Source organism: Patiria miniata, unplaced genomic scaffold (assembly GCF_015706575.1).
Source record: "Patiria miniata isolate m_02_andy unplaced genomic scaffold, ASM1570657v1 HiC_scaffold_24, whole genome shotgun sequence".
Lineage (NCBI taxonomy): Eukaryota > Metazoa > Echinodermata > Asteroidea > Valvatida > Asterinidae > Patiria > Patiria miniata.
In genome coordinates, this window is record NW_024037063.1 from 4,356,916 (window position 1) to 4,373,284 (window position 16,369).

General features: G+C 43.1%; 1 protein-coding gene across 1 annotated transcript; it reads left to right on the forward strand.

The window, feature by feature from the left end:
* The first annotated feature begins 219 nt into the window (after positions 1-219).
* Positions 220-16,195, forward strand: LOC119732071. Its single transcript, XM_038205440.1, has 16 exons — positions 220-380; positions 555-937; positions 3,318-3,436; positions 6,448-6,555; positions 7,175-7,462; positions 7,952-8,059; positions 8,449-8,636; positions 9,750-9,886; positions 10,227-10,366; positions 10,674-11,242; positions 11,621-11,816; positions 12,492-12,656; positions 12,882-12,920; positions 13,191-13,312; positions 13,716-15,522; positions 15,692-16,195. The coding sequence occupies exons 2-16, from the start codon at positions 598-600 to the stop codon at positions 15,725-15,727; spliced, it is 4,362 nt and encodes a 1,453-aa protein (XP_038061368.1). The 5' UTR covers positions 220-380; positions 555-597; the 3' UTR covers positions 15,728-16,195.
* Positions 16,196-16,369: the final 174 nt, after the last annotated feature.

The following is a 16,369-nucleotide window of genomic DNA, read 5'->3' on the forward strand; positions in this document are numbered from 1 at the left end:
AATGTGTATTAAATTAATAGCAATATGACTTCACTCCTCTTTTGTGTGTGTTGCTTTTCCGGGGAGGGGGGGGGGGCGGCAAGCGCCCCTTCTCCCTTGCCTCCTCCCACCTCGCGATGCGCATTGCCCTTCCAGCGACTTGAATTGCGTCTACTCGACTCATGCAGTAAATTAGCATGCATTTATTTGCACAGTAAATTTGCATTTCGTAATAATCAGGTGAAGGCAGTTACGTTTTTTATGCACAACTCGCACGCACAATTACAAACACCCGTTTGTTAGGCTATTCCCTTCGCAGAATAGGCCCTGTTTTTAGAAGGAAAAAATACAAACAGGCTGTAAACTTCAGCGGTGCATAACATTGGAAAGGGCAGTCAAAGGTGAGCCAAACAATATTATTTTGTGTCGGTCATGTTGAATAGGGTGCAGGTATGTCGGCCAATACAATAATAGTCGTCTTTTAGAAATTAGGTTCCGCAAGTCACGTAGGTTGTTCCAATATATTAGCTATGTACAGAAACTGCTCAATTGAGTTGGGAACACGCACACTAAAGGCGTGTTCAGTTCTCCTTTTCAGCCGTTATACGAACCGTTAGGATGGACACGGATTCCCTAACCCAGCTTATGGTGGACCAGGAGTTGATGGAGGAGGTCCTGCTAGCGAGGAACGAGCAAACGAGCCTACCGGGGATCGCAACCAATTTCCCGGCGGCAGCAGCGGACGAGGACCGCTCCGCGTTCTCGTCCTCGTCCGGGGAGTCGGACTACGAGAAAGAGAACGCACGCTACGACGAGCTGCGCGGGGTGATCGAGACAGGGAACGGGCTGAAACTAGGCGAGCTACTGGCGGAATGGCAGGAGATGGGATGGCTACGGGACTGGAGGAACGAAGAGAACCTGACCCTCTATGCTGACGCCATTACGGATGGTTATCTCGGTAAGTTTGCAGAAAGGAATATTGTTAATCAACGGGCGGATCCAGAACACAATTGGGGGGTAGGGGCCAACAAAATAAATGTTGGTCCCCCAAAAAGTGGTTCAAAAAAATACGGTGTATTTTTATTTGTTTTGGGGCTCCTAGATTTTCTGACCACTTTAACCAATTTTTTTTGGGGAAAAGATGGTGGTGTAGGCAGTGACGGGCCTGCCTTTATTGCGACGTCACTTAAAAAAACACCCAAAATTGGGTTCTTTTTTTTGGGGGGGGGGGCATGGCCCCCGTTGGCCCGGCCACCTCCCCCCGGACCCGCCCTTGCTGTTAATTATCTTAATTTTTCTGGTAATGACGCCAACTGTGGTTTCATTTTCTCCAGAATGGATAGGCACTACAGTAACTTCACAAGCTCAGAAAAACTTCTATAATGAGCTGAGAACAAGGTGGAGACATATTCGGTTTTATAGACGTACATAGAAGGAAAATCCCTGAGATTTATCCCTGGAAAATCCACAAAATCGAGCATTGTTTAGCATTTAGTTTCGGCTGGATGTTTCCTTTCACTGTACGACCTAAATCCTGAGGGTCATATAACCCTGACAAAAGTTATGCTGACGTGCAATACCACACGAACACATGTACCAAAGGTGACCTCCTGTATTAAAGAGAATACAACTTAACAATGCTTTCAAAAAGGCTATTAAAAAATAGTCCTTGTCGCCTACTGCCAAATAATTTCCATTGGAGAATACAGGGTGAGTAATAAAGAAAGTGACCTGGATTAATAATGACTTTCCACCCTTAAAAAGCAATTGAATTTGACACACCAACGAAGCCTATATTAAACGAGCACGTTCTTGAACTCATTTTAAAAAGGATTACTGAAATTGATCCATGTCATGAGAAGTTATGCAATTCATATTCAACTGGCACTGTTACCCCACTTGTTATATAACGGTTTACTTAGGCCGGTAACTAAAGGTCATAAATGGGCATTTAGGTCTCAGCAATGCACGGAGCCAGTATAAAGGAAACCCACTTTTGACAGGAATTTTAACCTACTTACTTAACTTATTTGAACTGGGTTTTTGTTTATATAATGTAGTGAAGTATATAGCTCTTCGACCATACATGGTAAAACAAATCTTAAAAAAAAATCGCAAGAATAGTGTTATGCTAATTTGAGTTCAAGTCACCAAAATCACTAGTCCACGTGTACCTGTACTGTAAAGTGTTTTTTGTCTTCAAATCAAGCTCCGGAGCTCAGTCAAGCGGGTGGAATAAAGCCGTCCCTGGACAAACAGGTTTGGCACATGACATTTTTAAACTACCACATCTCGGCGACAAAATATGGATTTGCAATCATTTTTCGTCACTTATGTTTAGAGATCAATATTTTAATACCATTAAAATTAATTTTTGAAATATGCTCCACAAGTAGGTGAAAATCGCTGTCAAAGGTGGGTTTCCTCTGGCTTCTTTTTGCACCTTCCCTGTATAGGCCTAAACTCGCGTTTTGTTTACATGTGCGATTTCCTATAACACAGCCAGGTAAGACGCCTAACTTAATTGTGAATGTTTTAGAACGATTTACAAGTGAACACTCAAGGGGGAATTCACAACAGTGGAATCTGATGTTACTATTCTCTAGTTTACATGTTTTTAGCATGTTCATGTACATGATTATATCGCAATGTTGGTAGAAAAGAAACTACTGTTGAATGAACACAAGACCTGAAAGTTCGCGTCGTTAATAAGTCTGGAAACCAGCTGCAGGTGACCCCCGACTTTTTTTTGAGAGAAAGAAGCTTAATAACTTTGACATCGACACGCAAACAAAAAACAAAAATTCCCATCAATAGCTAGCTAAACCTTTATATTTCATCTTGAGTTATAGCTGCAACGAACAGTAATAGCATTGTCTTCCTTGAGATGAATCGTGAAAAGAAGCATTGTCGATTGTGTATCGTGTTCGTCGTATTGAAAAAGAGATTTCGGCAAAAGGCCACTATGCGTGGTGTGGGCAGCTGTACGCTTCTGTATTGATTGCATTTGACCTGAGGTAAAATAGAGTAATAAAATAAATACATGTGTAGTACACGGCAAAGGGGATTGACTAAGTACGCCCTCAGCGGCAACAACTGCAAGCATAAATCTTATTGAAGGACACATTGCCGTCATTGCCACCCTACGCCTACAAACTACATGAGAAACGTGCGCGTTCATTTGCAAATGCATACGCGCGCGTACTCTGCGCCACACGCGCGTTATCTCAATCTGATTGGAGAGTTTTTAAGGATGGACGACCGATTAACATCAGCATGAATTCACACGTACGCAGTTGGAATTCGGTTTTAACTCGCCATACTATTTTTTCCCGCAGATATAATCAATGCACTGCTGAGTTTTGACATACCACTAGGGGACGCCCTCATCCGTGGCATCGATGTCGCCTTCGATGACGCAATCAAGGCTATTTGCCGCTACATTGAAGCTCATGAGGTGAGTATACGAAAACTTCCTATATACGCCCCCCTCCCTCCTTCGAATTCACTCTAGACCCGCCTGCATTTTTTGAGTAAGATAGCCCGGGATGAAATCACATAGGTATGCTCTTAACCCAGAAAGAATCATATCGAGAATATTTTGAATATGCAACCTCGTTCTCATAGTCCATTTAATTAATAAACCCTGGTCCTACAAGAAGAACCTTGGAGAATAAGTGGCTTCATACTCGGATTGGCTGCCGCAATGGCAAGCAATGAAGTCGTATCAGTGATTGTATTGTGTACTACGTGTTTGACTTTAACTATGAACAGTTTGTTTATTTTCTATAATTTTTGTTAGATTAAAACTAGAGGATGGGATGGTCCAAAGACACAATATATGACACGACTAGTGAAGATGAAGAAATCAAACAGGGGAAGAATTTCAAACATGCTTTTTTTCCCCAATGGAACCACAGTGTTTGCTGAAAAGTGGAGGAAGGGAGTGAAGGGGGTTGCTGAGGGGCTAAAAAACAAAAACAAAGACGGGGTTTGATCCCCCCAATGACCACCCCTCCTCCCCCCCCCCCACCCACACACACAAACACACCCATGTCTATGGTGTAAATGGAGGATTTTCTATTGTTCCTCTTCCTTTTTCCTTTGCTTATACTCTTAACTTTTTTGCAACAGCTCTCGTTGGTTTTGTGCGCGTTTTCTAATCGAGGTCGTCCTCGATTTGGTTCCTGTCCTCAATTCATCGATGATGGTGCACGTGTGTGTCCTCGATTTACACCATGAACACGCACACACACCCAGGGGCGGCGGAACGCTTTTCAAACTGGGGGGGGGGCAACACCAAAAGGGGCACTATGCTCAGAAAAAGGGGCACCTTCCGTCAGTGTGAAAGTGGAGGAAAAGAATATGGTCCTGTTCATTTCACAATAAACCTATATGACAAGGAACAAATTATGAATACGTTTTCAATCTTGCTCCTGTGTTTCTTTTACCTATAGTTATCTAGCAAGACCATTTTTTGTTATCGCGAGAGGAGCACTGTTGCTTTTGATGGCCAGTTCAGTGACAATTTTATTCGCGGGAAGAGCACTTTTATTTTTAGGGGCCAATTTTCCATCTCGAGAGGGGCACAATTTTATTATTGCGCCGCCCCTGCGCACACCCCTCCTGGCTCCGCCAAAGATCTTTGGTTGGAACCCAAAATGCAAATTTAAGCCCAGCAATCTGCTATAGCGCGTTACCTCGATGTCGCTTCCGAAAGATTCTGGTGCCCTTATGTACTGAATTCGGTTCAACGAATTCGCTCTAAAGACCGCGCTGTGGGAAGTATGCCATTTTAGGCGTTCATGAATTTGACAAAGGTGATTTCAGTTGAATGCCTTTTTAGAGTGCACGTTCATTTCATTTGTGACGTGGCTGTTTGCAGAAACTCCTGTTTGAGGATTACTGGTTTTTCGGCAGACAGCCACAACAGAAGAAGAATTGTGCTTTGGCCTTGAACATTAATTGTGTTGATTCGTAAAGAACGTTAGCTTGACTGAGTATGCGGGCATTTTGTATGCATTTTTCGTCTGTATGCATGTAGTTACAGACAAGTTCGGCCATTTTTGTTCGAACTGACATGTTCATGGTGATAAATTTACTGGGTTAACGCGGTTGTGATTCATGTATTTGATTAAAGAAAAAAAATAGCCTAGTAAAAGTGGCTCGAAACCAATGGGGTCTGAGGGATTTGGGTTAAGGTTTGGGGGGTCCTAAGGGTTCTAGTTCTGTCCAAGGTGGGCTTAACTGTCTAAGTCACAATTAAGTGACAGTCAGTGACATTGCTACAAAGAGAGCACTTGACTCAGCCTTATGGGACCAAAAATATTCTGGTGAACATTTAGCTTTTGTTTTGTGTTTCTTATGTTTGAAGGTAGAGTAAACCATTTGCATCTAAGTATCCAAAAAGTATATAACCGAACAAATTATTGTTAAAAAAGCTTACTTGGTTCAAGATATAGTAATGACACTAAACTCCCTGTGAAATTATTCCTTCTGACATCATGTCATTTTGAAGAAAATAATAAAAAGGGTCATTCCCAAAGATGCGTCAAGTGACCCATTTTTGGAAATGTCTGTTTTCAGTTAACTGGTTTGTGATTGGGCGAATCCGTGAATGGGTGCAAGCGCGTTGTTATTATCGGCGAGAATCGTCGGTTCGTGAATTCAGTGTGTTACATCATTCAGCAACAGTCGGCTGAATGAGAATCATGACCCGAATGCTGATTTTGGGATTGTTTCATGACTCAGCAACTTTTGAATTGAAATTGAGATCCAGAATATTGTGTTTTCTCAAACGATACAGCATTCACAGAGCTAACACTTCACCATGTTAGTTGTTAAGCATCCATCTTTAGATTTTGAGCACTTTTGTTGCTTCAAACGAAAACAATGAAACATTGACAACAATAATAATGGTCTTCTCTACTTGTTTGCGTGGATGCTTGCTTGTTTGTCTAAGTTATTTGGTTGCCACGTTCTGCTTGCCAGTAATACTGGGTAAAAAGAAGGTAGTTAGTCTAAAAAGGAAATGGCAGTTAATGAATTCCAGCTTTCATTCAAATTCCAACTCGCGTACTTCATCGATTACCCCCTTTTTGATAGACCCGTTTAGTCTTAGGACGTGTACCGAGCAACGGTAGAACGTCTGATATATTCTAACATATGCGAATTTTATGCAACCCCGCGCGCCATCCAATCCGGAGTCGAGTTTAGAAACATGACGTCATTTCGATCAGAATTGTGGACTAAGCTGTTGATTGGCCACTTTGGATGCCAAGTTTTTGTAATAAAACAACGGTTAATACCGAAGACCAGTTAAGAAGGCGTCCGCTGATGAATAGTCAGAATCTCGAGGTCAAGCTTAATAGACACAGATTTGTTTGCATAGTTAATCACGGAATCTGCTCGCATGCTGTACAAGGGGATATTCCATATTCTAATCAAGTTTTTTCCTTCATCTTTTAGGATATTCGAGAGGACGTTCTGACGGGTACCAGTGACAATGATGATTTCCATCCTGCTGTCACGCCTCTGATTCTGGCTGCTCAGAGGAATAACTTCAGCACGGTGAAGGTACTTAGATCATGCGTGTTAGTTTAAATTAAGAGTTCGTGAAATGAAGTTTTCATGAAACCAAAATTGTGAAAAGAAAACAGCTGAAAGGGAGAGAGACGAAGTTGGTCGCAGTAAAAAAGAAACGGGATAGGATTGATGAGACAACAACCAGAGTTGTAATTTAGGTAGAATTAAGTTGGTCACAAATCAAATCAGTGATTTAATCACAAGTAAGGTGAAATGTTCGGTGTCATAAAAAGAGATGATGACATAACAACGGCTATTAAACAAAAACCCTTTATCATAGCTCATTTGAGTGGCTTGTCGTGACTCGAGACTGGATGACTCATCGTCTCGTGATGGCTTGATTATGACTCTTTTTGTACAGCAATGAAGAATCTTGACCAGACCAATTTTTCACCAATCGCAATGCTCAGATACCACTCCACTTTAAACATAATGTTTTTTGAGTTCCGGATCATCCAAAGCCGAAAAAGAAAACACCGAACATAAAGTTAATGGGGAATCCAAAAAAAATATACTCTGACATCAAAACGGAGCACTTTGGCCTTCAGGGCTAAAATACTTTCAAGGCAACCGCAAGAGTAAGAATACATCTCATGGCCTACACCAACAGCTGCTCATTGATCTCGGTGCCAGAATCACCGAGCCCTCGCTGTCTCAAGGAGGCGACGTGACCCTGACCCAGGCCATCTCTACCCTCCACATCTACCGCGCCCTCTCCCAGCCCGCATACATGCTGGCCACCCAGACAGACATCTTCGGCCACGCCTTCCAGATGAGCGCCAAATTGAAGACGCTTAGCAAGACGTGGGAGGACTTCGGGGCCGAGTACGAGCAGATGGCCCGCAGCGTGGAGGTCTTTGCTGGGGAGCTACTGGGGGAGTCTAGCTCTACTGAAGAGGTGAGTTGCCGGATTTTATTGGCCTATTTGGTTTTTAAATTGAGATGAGTTAGCTGTACACCAATTGTGACAATGGTTATAAAAAAAGAGAGAGGGGCTTCTTAGAGAAGCCAGGGTGCAAGCTCGGCTTTTCTGTCGCCATTCTGCGACTATCATGAGACGCTCATCTCCTGATGACAGTCAAGGCAATCTGTCCGGGGACTATTTAGAGTGTACTAGAGATCTTTACATCATCTATACATCTCAGTTGTCAAATCAATCAGATTATCCGAGGTCAATGAACAGTGAATGGAACGAACAATAGCAATAACAGTGCCTTTAGCAATGACGTCATTTGAATAGTTTGCCTTTTGTCTTGATATCAAATACCTTGTGATTGCCTTATGATGATTGTGATGACATCCGATGACTTGTGATGGTTTGTGATAAACTATGGTTGGCTGCACACAAGCCTTCGTTCAATACGTTCTCATTGTGCCTTCTCATCAGATCCTGGCCCTGTTCCGATACCACAACACAGACAAGTACCGTGACGTGGAAGGCAAGCAACATCCATTGGCTAAACTGTTTGAAGCCATCAAACACCAGCAGAAAGAGGTCGGATGTCTTTCTTATTTTTTTGTCTTTGCCTGACTAGTTTTGATGAATAATTGTTGAATACCACAAAATGATGAGTTCCAGCATGCCAGAAGGAATAAGTTCACAGGGAGTTTAGTGCCACTACTATCTTTAAACCAATACTCTTTGGCCAGTTGCTTTTTGAATAGATGCAAATGATCTACTCTACCTTTAAACTTAAATTAAATTGTTGCGGACAAATTCTTCTCTGGGGAATGTAATCACATAACCAGCACACAATAACACTGGCAGAATCTGAACTCGCTGTCGGCAACGTGTAGAATATAGGGCTCCTTTCTGGCTTGGTTTCAATATCATGTAGCTTCAATCAGCACCCAAAATTTGGTGTCCTTCTTGTCTATCTTCAGTTCATAGCTCACCCTCATTCCCAGAAGGCAATCATAGTGCAGTTCTACAGGAATCTCCTGGACTGGAACGAGCGAGGTTTGCTCTACCAGGTCCTCCTCATCCTCTTCGTCTTGCTGGGCTACCCCATCATCTGCCTCCTCTACATTTTCGTGCCCACGCGGCGAGTGGTCCAATTCGCGCGGCTCCCGTGAGTATATGGATATTCTTATAGGTACAATTCACTTAATATATCTCCCTGTAAAATATCCGGATAGCTTGTCGGCCATTCTGAGCTGTGCAAAAGGTGAAGCCACACACTGGTTCCCGATCCCTCCATTCAAATGTGGAGAGGGAACCAGCCTCAACCACTCCCATTGTTCAAAAAAAGTTAAAATTGGGTCGTCTAAAAGTATTTAAAACTGCATTTTTTTTTCTAAACAGAAAGTTTTTTTTTTTTTTTATTGCCCTTTAAATTATTTTGAAAGAAAAAAAATCGTTGAGCAAAACGTGTTCATGTTAATGAAATTACAATGATTTTTTTGGCAAATCTATTTTTTCTTGGGGTATTAATATGGCGGACGGTGACTTCACTTCAAACAGCCGATGGGCTATCCAGATTTTTACAATCTCGTTCCTTGACCCACAAAGGTCCATATCAAGGCTCAGGTATTTCCAAGGCACAAAACAGGTTACAAGCCAAATGATCATACAGAAAACTTGTGACTGATCTTAGAAATATTAGCTAAGCTTATAACAGGGATGTAATCGACTCGTCACCTGCAAGTCCATCACAAGTCCCCCAGTCCAATGTCAAGTCACAAGCTATATTCAAATGAACAAAGGCTATTGTTCTTCCATTGATTCTTGCGACTGGACTTGTGACTGGACTCGTGAATTACTTGTGAGTGGATTTGTGATGGACTTGTGATGGACTCGATTTCTCGGGATACTCTGGCATATAATTTGACAAGGCAATTATTTTCATGCTCAGGTTGGCGTAGTGGTACTTCCCTCGCCTTTCACCGCTGTGACCCAGGTTCGAGTCCCGCCCGGGACAATATGGATTGGGTTTTCAGTCCGTGCCTGATTCCGTGGGTTTTCCTCAGAATAATCCTCTGGGTTTTTCCTCCAACCTCTAAAACTGTAATTTCTTTTCATTGACTTCTCTCAAAAGGATTCTTCAGGCTTTCGAGCTACAAGTGCTTAGGGTACTTTTAAGGAATCGTTGGTTTCATTACCAGAATTAAAATAAATACAATAATAATAATGATAATAATAATGCTAGTAAATAGTAAGAGCTTCGTGACATTTTCATTTCCAGTTACGTCATGATGATGATGAAGGCGGGATCTGGCTTCACGTTTTTACTCTTCATCGTCATAGGTACCGTCGCCGATAAGCACACCCACCCTCGCACTGTGGAGCTACTTCACAACTTCATGTTGGTGTGGGTCATAGGTGAGTGGTAAAAGAGAAACCCAGCGCCACATGCACAGTGACTACTGCATTTCGTTGAGTTTGTGTAATTTCCTCACGGGTTACAAAAGTATATTATGAGAGATATCTCACGTGGTCACTTTCCATAGTAACACCTACATTTTTTGTTTGGCTGCACCCGAAGGGCCAGCCTTTGTCTTCTAAATGACTGAGTCACAGACTGACTGACTGACTGACACATTATGTCCTAACCTGCATGAAACTTTCAGGTCCAGTTTGACTGGGTGAGTTTAGTCTTTTAGCCCTGCTTGCATTGTCAAAACAATAACATTACTTGATGACCTCTACATTTGGCTTTTAGGTTTAGCCTGGTTACACATCAAGATGATAGCGAAGTATGGATGTGGCCATTACGTCGGTGACAGCGTAAATCTACACGAACTGGCAATCATGGTGCTATACTTTACTGTCTTTATCCTCCAGCTCAGCGGGGGCGGTGAGGTAAGTTCGCAGATTGTCAAACACATTGGGAATGTGTTGGAGCGCCACCTTGTGGTTCGCAAAAAAAAGTTAATCTCTCTTTTCCAGCCATGGGCGTCGCAAGAAGGGTGTTTTTTTCTGCGGGCAAAATCATTTACCTGGCAACAGAATTGTGTGTTTCTCAGCCACTAAGAATGGCGCCACCTATTGACCGATAAAATCCGGTCTCGTCTGCTTTCAACAGCGGCCAATTGGGCAAAAGTATTCTGCCCCTGCCTGAAGTTGAATAATAAAGAAATCTGAAAAAATGAGGATTTTATTCTTGCAGGCCCCTGATGACAATCCAATGCCTCGCTCTGTACGAGATACATTTAGCAACCAAGACCTGCATGATCTGCAGGATCACGTGACATCAGCTGTGAACAAGCTCAGAGGAAAGCTGAATGACTCGTTAGTCAGAGGCGTAGATGGGATCCTGTTAAAGGCGTTGTCTGGCTGCCGACCCCGAGGCCCTACCGAGACCGCCTTGAGTAGCCCGTCAATGGACGTGGGGTCCTCGTTTCAAGACCATTTGCACGAACTCGAAGAAACCATTGGGCTGAGTCCGTTCGATCCCAGCATTGTTGCTGGTGCTTTGTTCGGAGTGACCATCACTGTTGCAGTCCTGTGCATGCTGAACCTTCTTCTCGTTAGTAACTTCGTGGGCCCGCTTCGCATCTCTCTAGGTAACATGACAGGGGACATCATCAAGTTTTGTGGCATCTTCCTGATTATTTGGATTGCCTTTGCCATCGGTTTGTTCCAGAACTTCTACTCAGCAGGTCAGTCAGCTACAAGATCCTGCATCGAACAGGGGGAGGAGCCGGCAAGTTGCCAATTACTCGTGGGTTTTTCTACGTGAGTATGCCTTTACATTTTGTATTGAACAAACCTTACATGTACCTCCGATACGTTTCGAAAAATAAAGACATTCCTCAAATCTCGGCTTCCTGTAGTACAACATGGAATCTGTTTCCCTGGGCAAAGACCCCTTAAATGGCAAGATGTGTCACCTTTGCAATCTGCTAACGAAATGGTACAAAATGACGTCCTTTCGACTTTATAATGTTCAAAATACCATATAAGAACGGACGCACAGAATAGGCCATAGTACAGTGAGAACTCACTGACACAAGTTAGGCTGATATTTTAGTACAGGGTAAAAGTGGAATTCATTTTCACCGGAGTTCAGATTTCATATACGCCACCTTCGTTGTGTTCTTGAAATCCCCACAGGTTCCTGTCCAGCGTGAAGGATCTCTACTGGTCGCTCTACGGTTTTATAGGGATCGATGTATTTCAGCTGCCTGGTAAGCACTCGGTCGCTGAGGGCGTGGGCACATTCCTGTTCATCGGCTATCTGATTGTGGCTGTGTTAGTCCTGTTGAACGCCCTCATCGGTATGCTGTCCAACACGTACAATCGCACAGAGGTATATCAATGATTATGTTTTTGTCTATGGTGTTTTAAGAGCTTTGGTATGAAAAATATACTGGTGACTATTCACGGCGTGTATTTCGTCTTCCAATCGTGCCTTGAAAGAAAATGAAATCATGGTTTTCAGCTCGCAGTCCCCCCCCCCCCAAAAAAAGAATTCTCGTCAATAAGGGCAGTTAGGTAATGTAACTGTAAACTTACGGTACAGCGAGCAATGCTTACAAATTTGCTTAAGTAAAATTATGGAATGTCCAAGGAAACATGCACCATCAGCCACACCCATGTTTACGTCACATACCTAGTGCGGACATTCCTTTGTTTTCCTGTAATTGAGAAAAACCTGTGAAAAAAAAAATTCCTCACACTTTGAAAACTCTTTCAACCCAATTTTTTTTTGATTCCCTTTAGTGTTTCTCTTCATTTTGCCACACATAAATATAACCCAAAGATACCTCTGAACCTGTTTCCAGAGAGGAGGATTGTGGACGTGGGCAAGTCCACACAACGTCGCTGCTACCTGGTTTATGTGGACATCTTTTGTTCGGAAGTCCACACAGTGAATGTAAAGCTTGTACAGGTTTCTATAAACTCGATTGTAGAAAGTTTTCGGATCCTCATAGAAACAAATAAAGACATACTTGTAAGGACTACCTTGCTTCTGTTATGAAAGGAAAATGCTGACACGGAGTGGAAGTTTCACCGTGCCGCTGTCTGGGCCTCCTACCTGCGACCCGTGGGAACACTCCCGCCTCCCTTCAACCTGATCCCATCTCTCAAGACCCTCTATCGTATCTACTTGTACATCGTCGGGTTGAGGCGCAAACCGGTCAACCGGGTACGTTTCGATAGAATTGTCAGTTAATAGATGAATGGAAAAGTATTAGAGACAATTACTATCATATGAAGCCTTATATTCTAATTTGTGTCGATAATGGATCTTCGAGCGTAGCATTCTAATCCTTATAACAATGTTGCCAACTTTCATCATTTGGGAAATTGAAACAAAATGTATGTTAGTGCATAAAGTGGAATAAAACGTTCGCTTTCCTTAAAATTTCAGAAAGAAATCCACTCCAGGAAAGAAATAGACGATTATGACGTAAGTATGACGTCCATAATTATCATGACATAACTATCTCAGTCATACGAAATAATTAATAAAGTAATATGTAGGCACCAAACTTGCGAAGGCCTCACGTGCAGCCACAATGCATGCCCACCTCAAATTTAAGAACACCTGCTACGCAAGGAGAGGTTCCCGCCTCGATACAACCTTCTAATTGAGGTTGGTGGGTGTGACGAAAAACACAACAGACAGCATGCAATATTTTTCGGCTTGAATAACCCTCAACGTGTGTTAACTCCTCAGCGAGTGCTTCAGCTCGTGAGTCACCGCTACATCCAGGCCAACTTATCCACGGAGTCGCAGAATAACGAGAACGCTCGACCGAGGGACCTTCAGACGCTGAGGAACGACATCCTGGCATTCAAGTAAGTATTTACTATGGAAGTCGTCAAAATGACGGAAGTCGTCAAAAATGAAGAGTTTGTTAACTAACGGGGCATGGGGGCAACCCCTCCCCCAACCCCACTGGAGGTCCTTCCCATGCCCCCCCCCCCTTTTGTCCCCCTCCACGCTCATAAATTTTGGGGAGAAGCAAAATTTAGTTGTTTTTTTAATGTATTAAAAACCCATTGAGGGCCCTCTAAAATTAGTCACCCTAAAAACCCCACCCTATACAAATCAGAGACCAGTAACTCCACAGCTTGAGGCTTGAAACAATTTGCATTTAGAGGCAAGATGAGGGTAGATAACTTGTACTTAACTTGTGATGGCTTCATAAAACTCTGACTTTGAAATGATGTCAATGCAGGATGTTAATATTCATTACAGATTCAATGTCCAGGACCGACTGAAACACCTGGACAGCGTTCTGGGTGTAACCAATGAGAAGACCTCGACGGTGCATCAAAAGTTGGATGATTTACGCCCTATAGACGTCCGGGCCGAGGAGCTCCTCGATCATTCAAGCCACCTGACAGACCGCGCTGCCACCCTCTTTGATGAGACCGGCACTCTAAAGCAGACCCAGGAGGTCGAGATCTCTGAAAGGGATAAGGACGCGGCCAAGATGAGGGACACAATTGCTAAACTCCGGGGCGAGATCGCAGACCTCATCAGCAGCCACCTGGCCGAGGTCGGAAGGAGAGATCGGCTTGAGACTGGCCTGAATAACACCATCCTTGAGCTGAATGGCACCATAGGCGGACTCCAAGATGAGATCGAACAGCTAGGAGCTAAACACAGTGAGGAACTGGCGGCGAGGGACAAGAAAGAAGAACAACTTACTGAAACTATTCTTAATCTCCAGGAAGATTCCAAATGCCTGACAGACAAGGTACAGACTTTGAGCCAAACGAAAGATGATCTCGAATTTAAAGTGACTGAGCTCCACGATAAGATTGGCGACCTCGAAATCAGGCACGGGAAGGAACTGACTGCGAGAGATAAAAAAGAAGAAGAGTTAACAGATGCTATTCTAAATCTCCGAGAAGAGAACAAATTCCTGTCGGACAAGGTACCGGCTTTGGAGCAAGAGAAAGCTGATCTCGAAAATAAAGTGGCTGATCTTAGCAAAAAGACAAGCCCAAAGGGGAACCCATCAACACTATCGTACACGATAGCAGCTCACAAAGTAGAGATAGAGAATCTTACTGGAAGCCACGCGAAGGAGATGGTAGCCAAAAACACCAAGGAAGCCAAACTGAACAAGACTATCAGCGACCTTCAAGAAAAAAACAGAACCCTAAACGATAATGTCGAACGGCTTGGCGAAGACAAGGCTCGTTTAGAGAAAGAGTGTTCAGAATCGAGAGATGATTTGGTAGCACTCCAGTTTAGGATCGAGGAGATTAAAAGCACCCACATAGGAGAATTGTGGACGAGAGACCAGCAGAACGCGAAGCTGGCAGACGATATTGGCAGGCTCCAAAAAGAGAACACAGCTCTGAAAGAAACTGTCTCCGAACTTGATGAAAATGAAGAAGAACTGACACAAACAGTAAACCAGCTCCGCGAAGAGGCAGACATTTTGCACGCGGAATCTTCCACGCTGAAGAAAGCTGTGACCAGACTGCAAGAGGAGATTGAGCATCTGAAGACCCTCCACTCGGCCGAATTGACGGAACGTGACCACGAAAGGGAGAATCTTAAAGAGCTCAACAGTCGACTCCAGGCAGACGTATCATGTCTTGAAGACAATCTCCGCGGAGTGCGCCAAGAGAGGGACCAGCTGTCGAGACAGGTGAGCGAGCTCGGCGAAGGGACTGCAAAATTAGAGCAAAGCTCCTCAAAGCTTGAGGACAACGTAGCTGCTCTGCGTTCCGAAATCAAGGAGTTGACAAACTCTCGGTTGGAAGAGATAAAGGAGAAGGAACGCCAGGAGGCTGAGTTGAACGACGTCATTCGTGGGTTCCAAGAGGAGAAACGTTCTCTTCTGAACAGCCTCCAGAGACTGAAGGAGGACAAGGCAGAGCTCGCTAAGTTTGTCGGTGACCTGAATATGGAGTTTACGGAGTTACGCAGGGAGCAGGGTCCTACCCCGTCCAAGGAAGGCGCCCATCAGATCGAGCCCCCCGTGGCTGCACCTTTCGGAAAGAATGCTAACATTTTCGGAAACAACAATGCTAACAACAAGAAGGTATAATGTTCTTGGTATGGTATCATCGAAATTAATTCAATCATTTACAGTTGTATACCTCTAATTTAAGGTAAATAAGGATTTGTTTTAATTATTTAACTGATCACCATTTTCTCATGGGGATAACAACCACTCAATAGTCACAATATTATCTTTTTCTTGTTCACAGGGGCCACGATCCGGCAACGACACTGAAGCTGACTAAAACATGGAGTTGAAAGATGGCCCAGGTCTCATTAGAGGGGCAAAGAGTTATCTAGACGTTTGTTGCAACTTCAACATATACACATGTGTCTGAAATACCAGTATCTCAATAATGTAAAGCTTTTTTTAAAACAATATGATTCATATACCAGTATATACATATGTAAATATGTAAAAAAGCGTTAGCCCTTTTTGAGTACGGCGAACACAATACATGTGGCAGGGTGATTTTGGAGTTTTCTCTTTCAAAAAAGCGCCCTCTTGTGTCCTGCATACTTCACAAAGGCAAATACGACTTATTTGTAAACGTTATGCCTATGGGTATAGGGAAAATATCTGCAAAGTTCAAATCATATAATTTATATATAATGTGACGCTAAATTAGTTGTAGATGTTGGTACTTGTATTTCGTATATCGTGGCTATTAACATTGTTTTATACAATGTATAATTAAACTGTCTTAATTGTAGCCCCGGACTCTTTTTTGGTCTTTACTCAATAGCCATATAAATAACCATTTAATCAAACATATCTTTCAGTTGTGCATTATCGTTTACATTGCGCAAACTTTGTAATAATTTTTAAGGAAGACAATGCAGTTTGGCATCCATTGTGAAGATATCCCATACAACAGAGGCTGTCA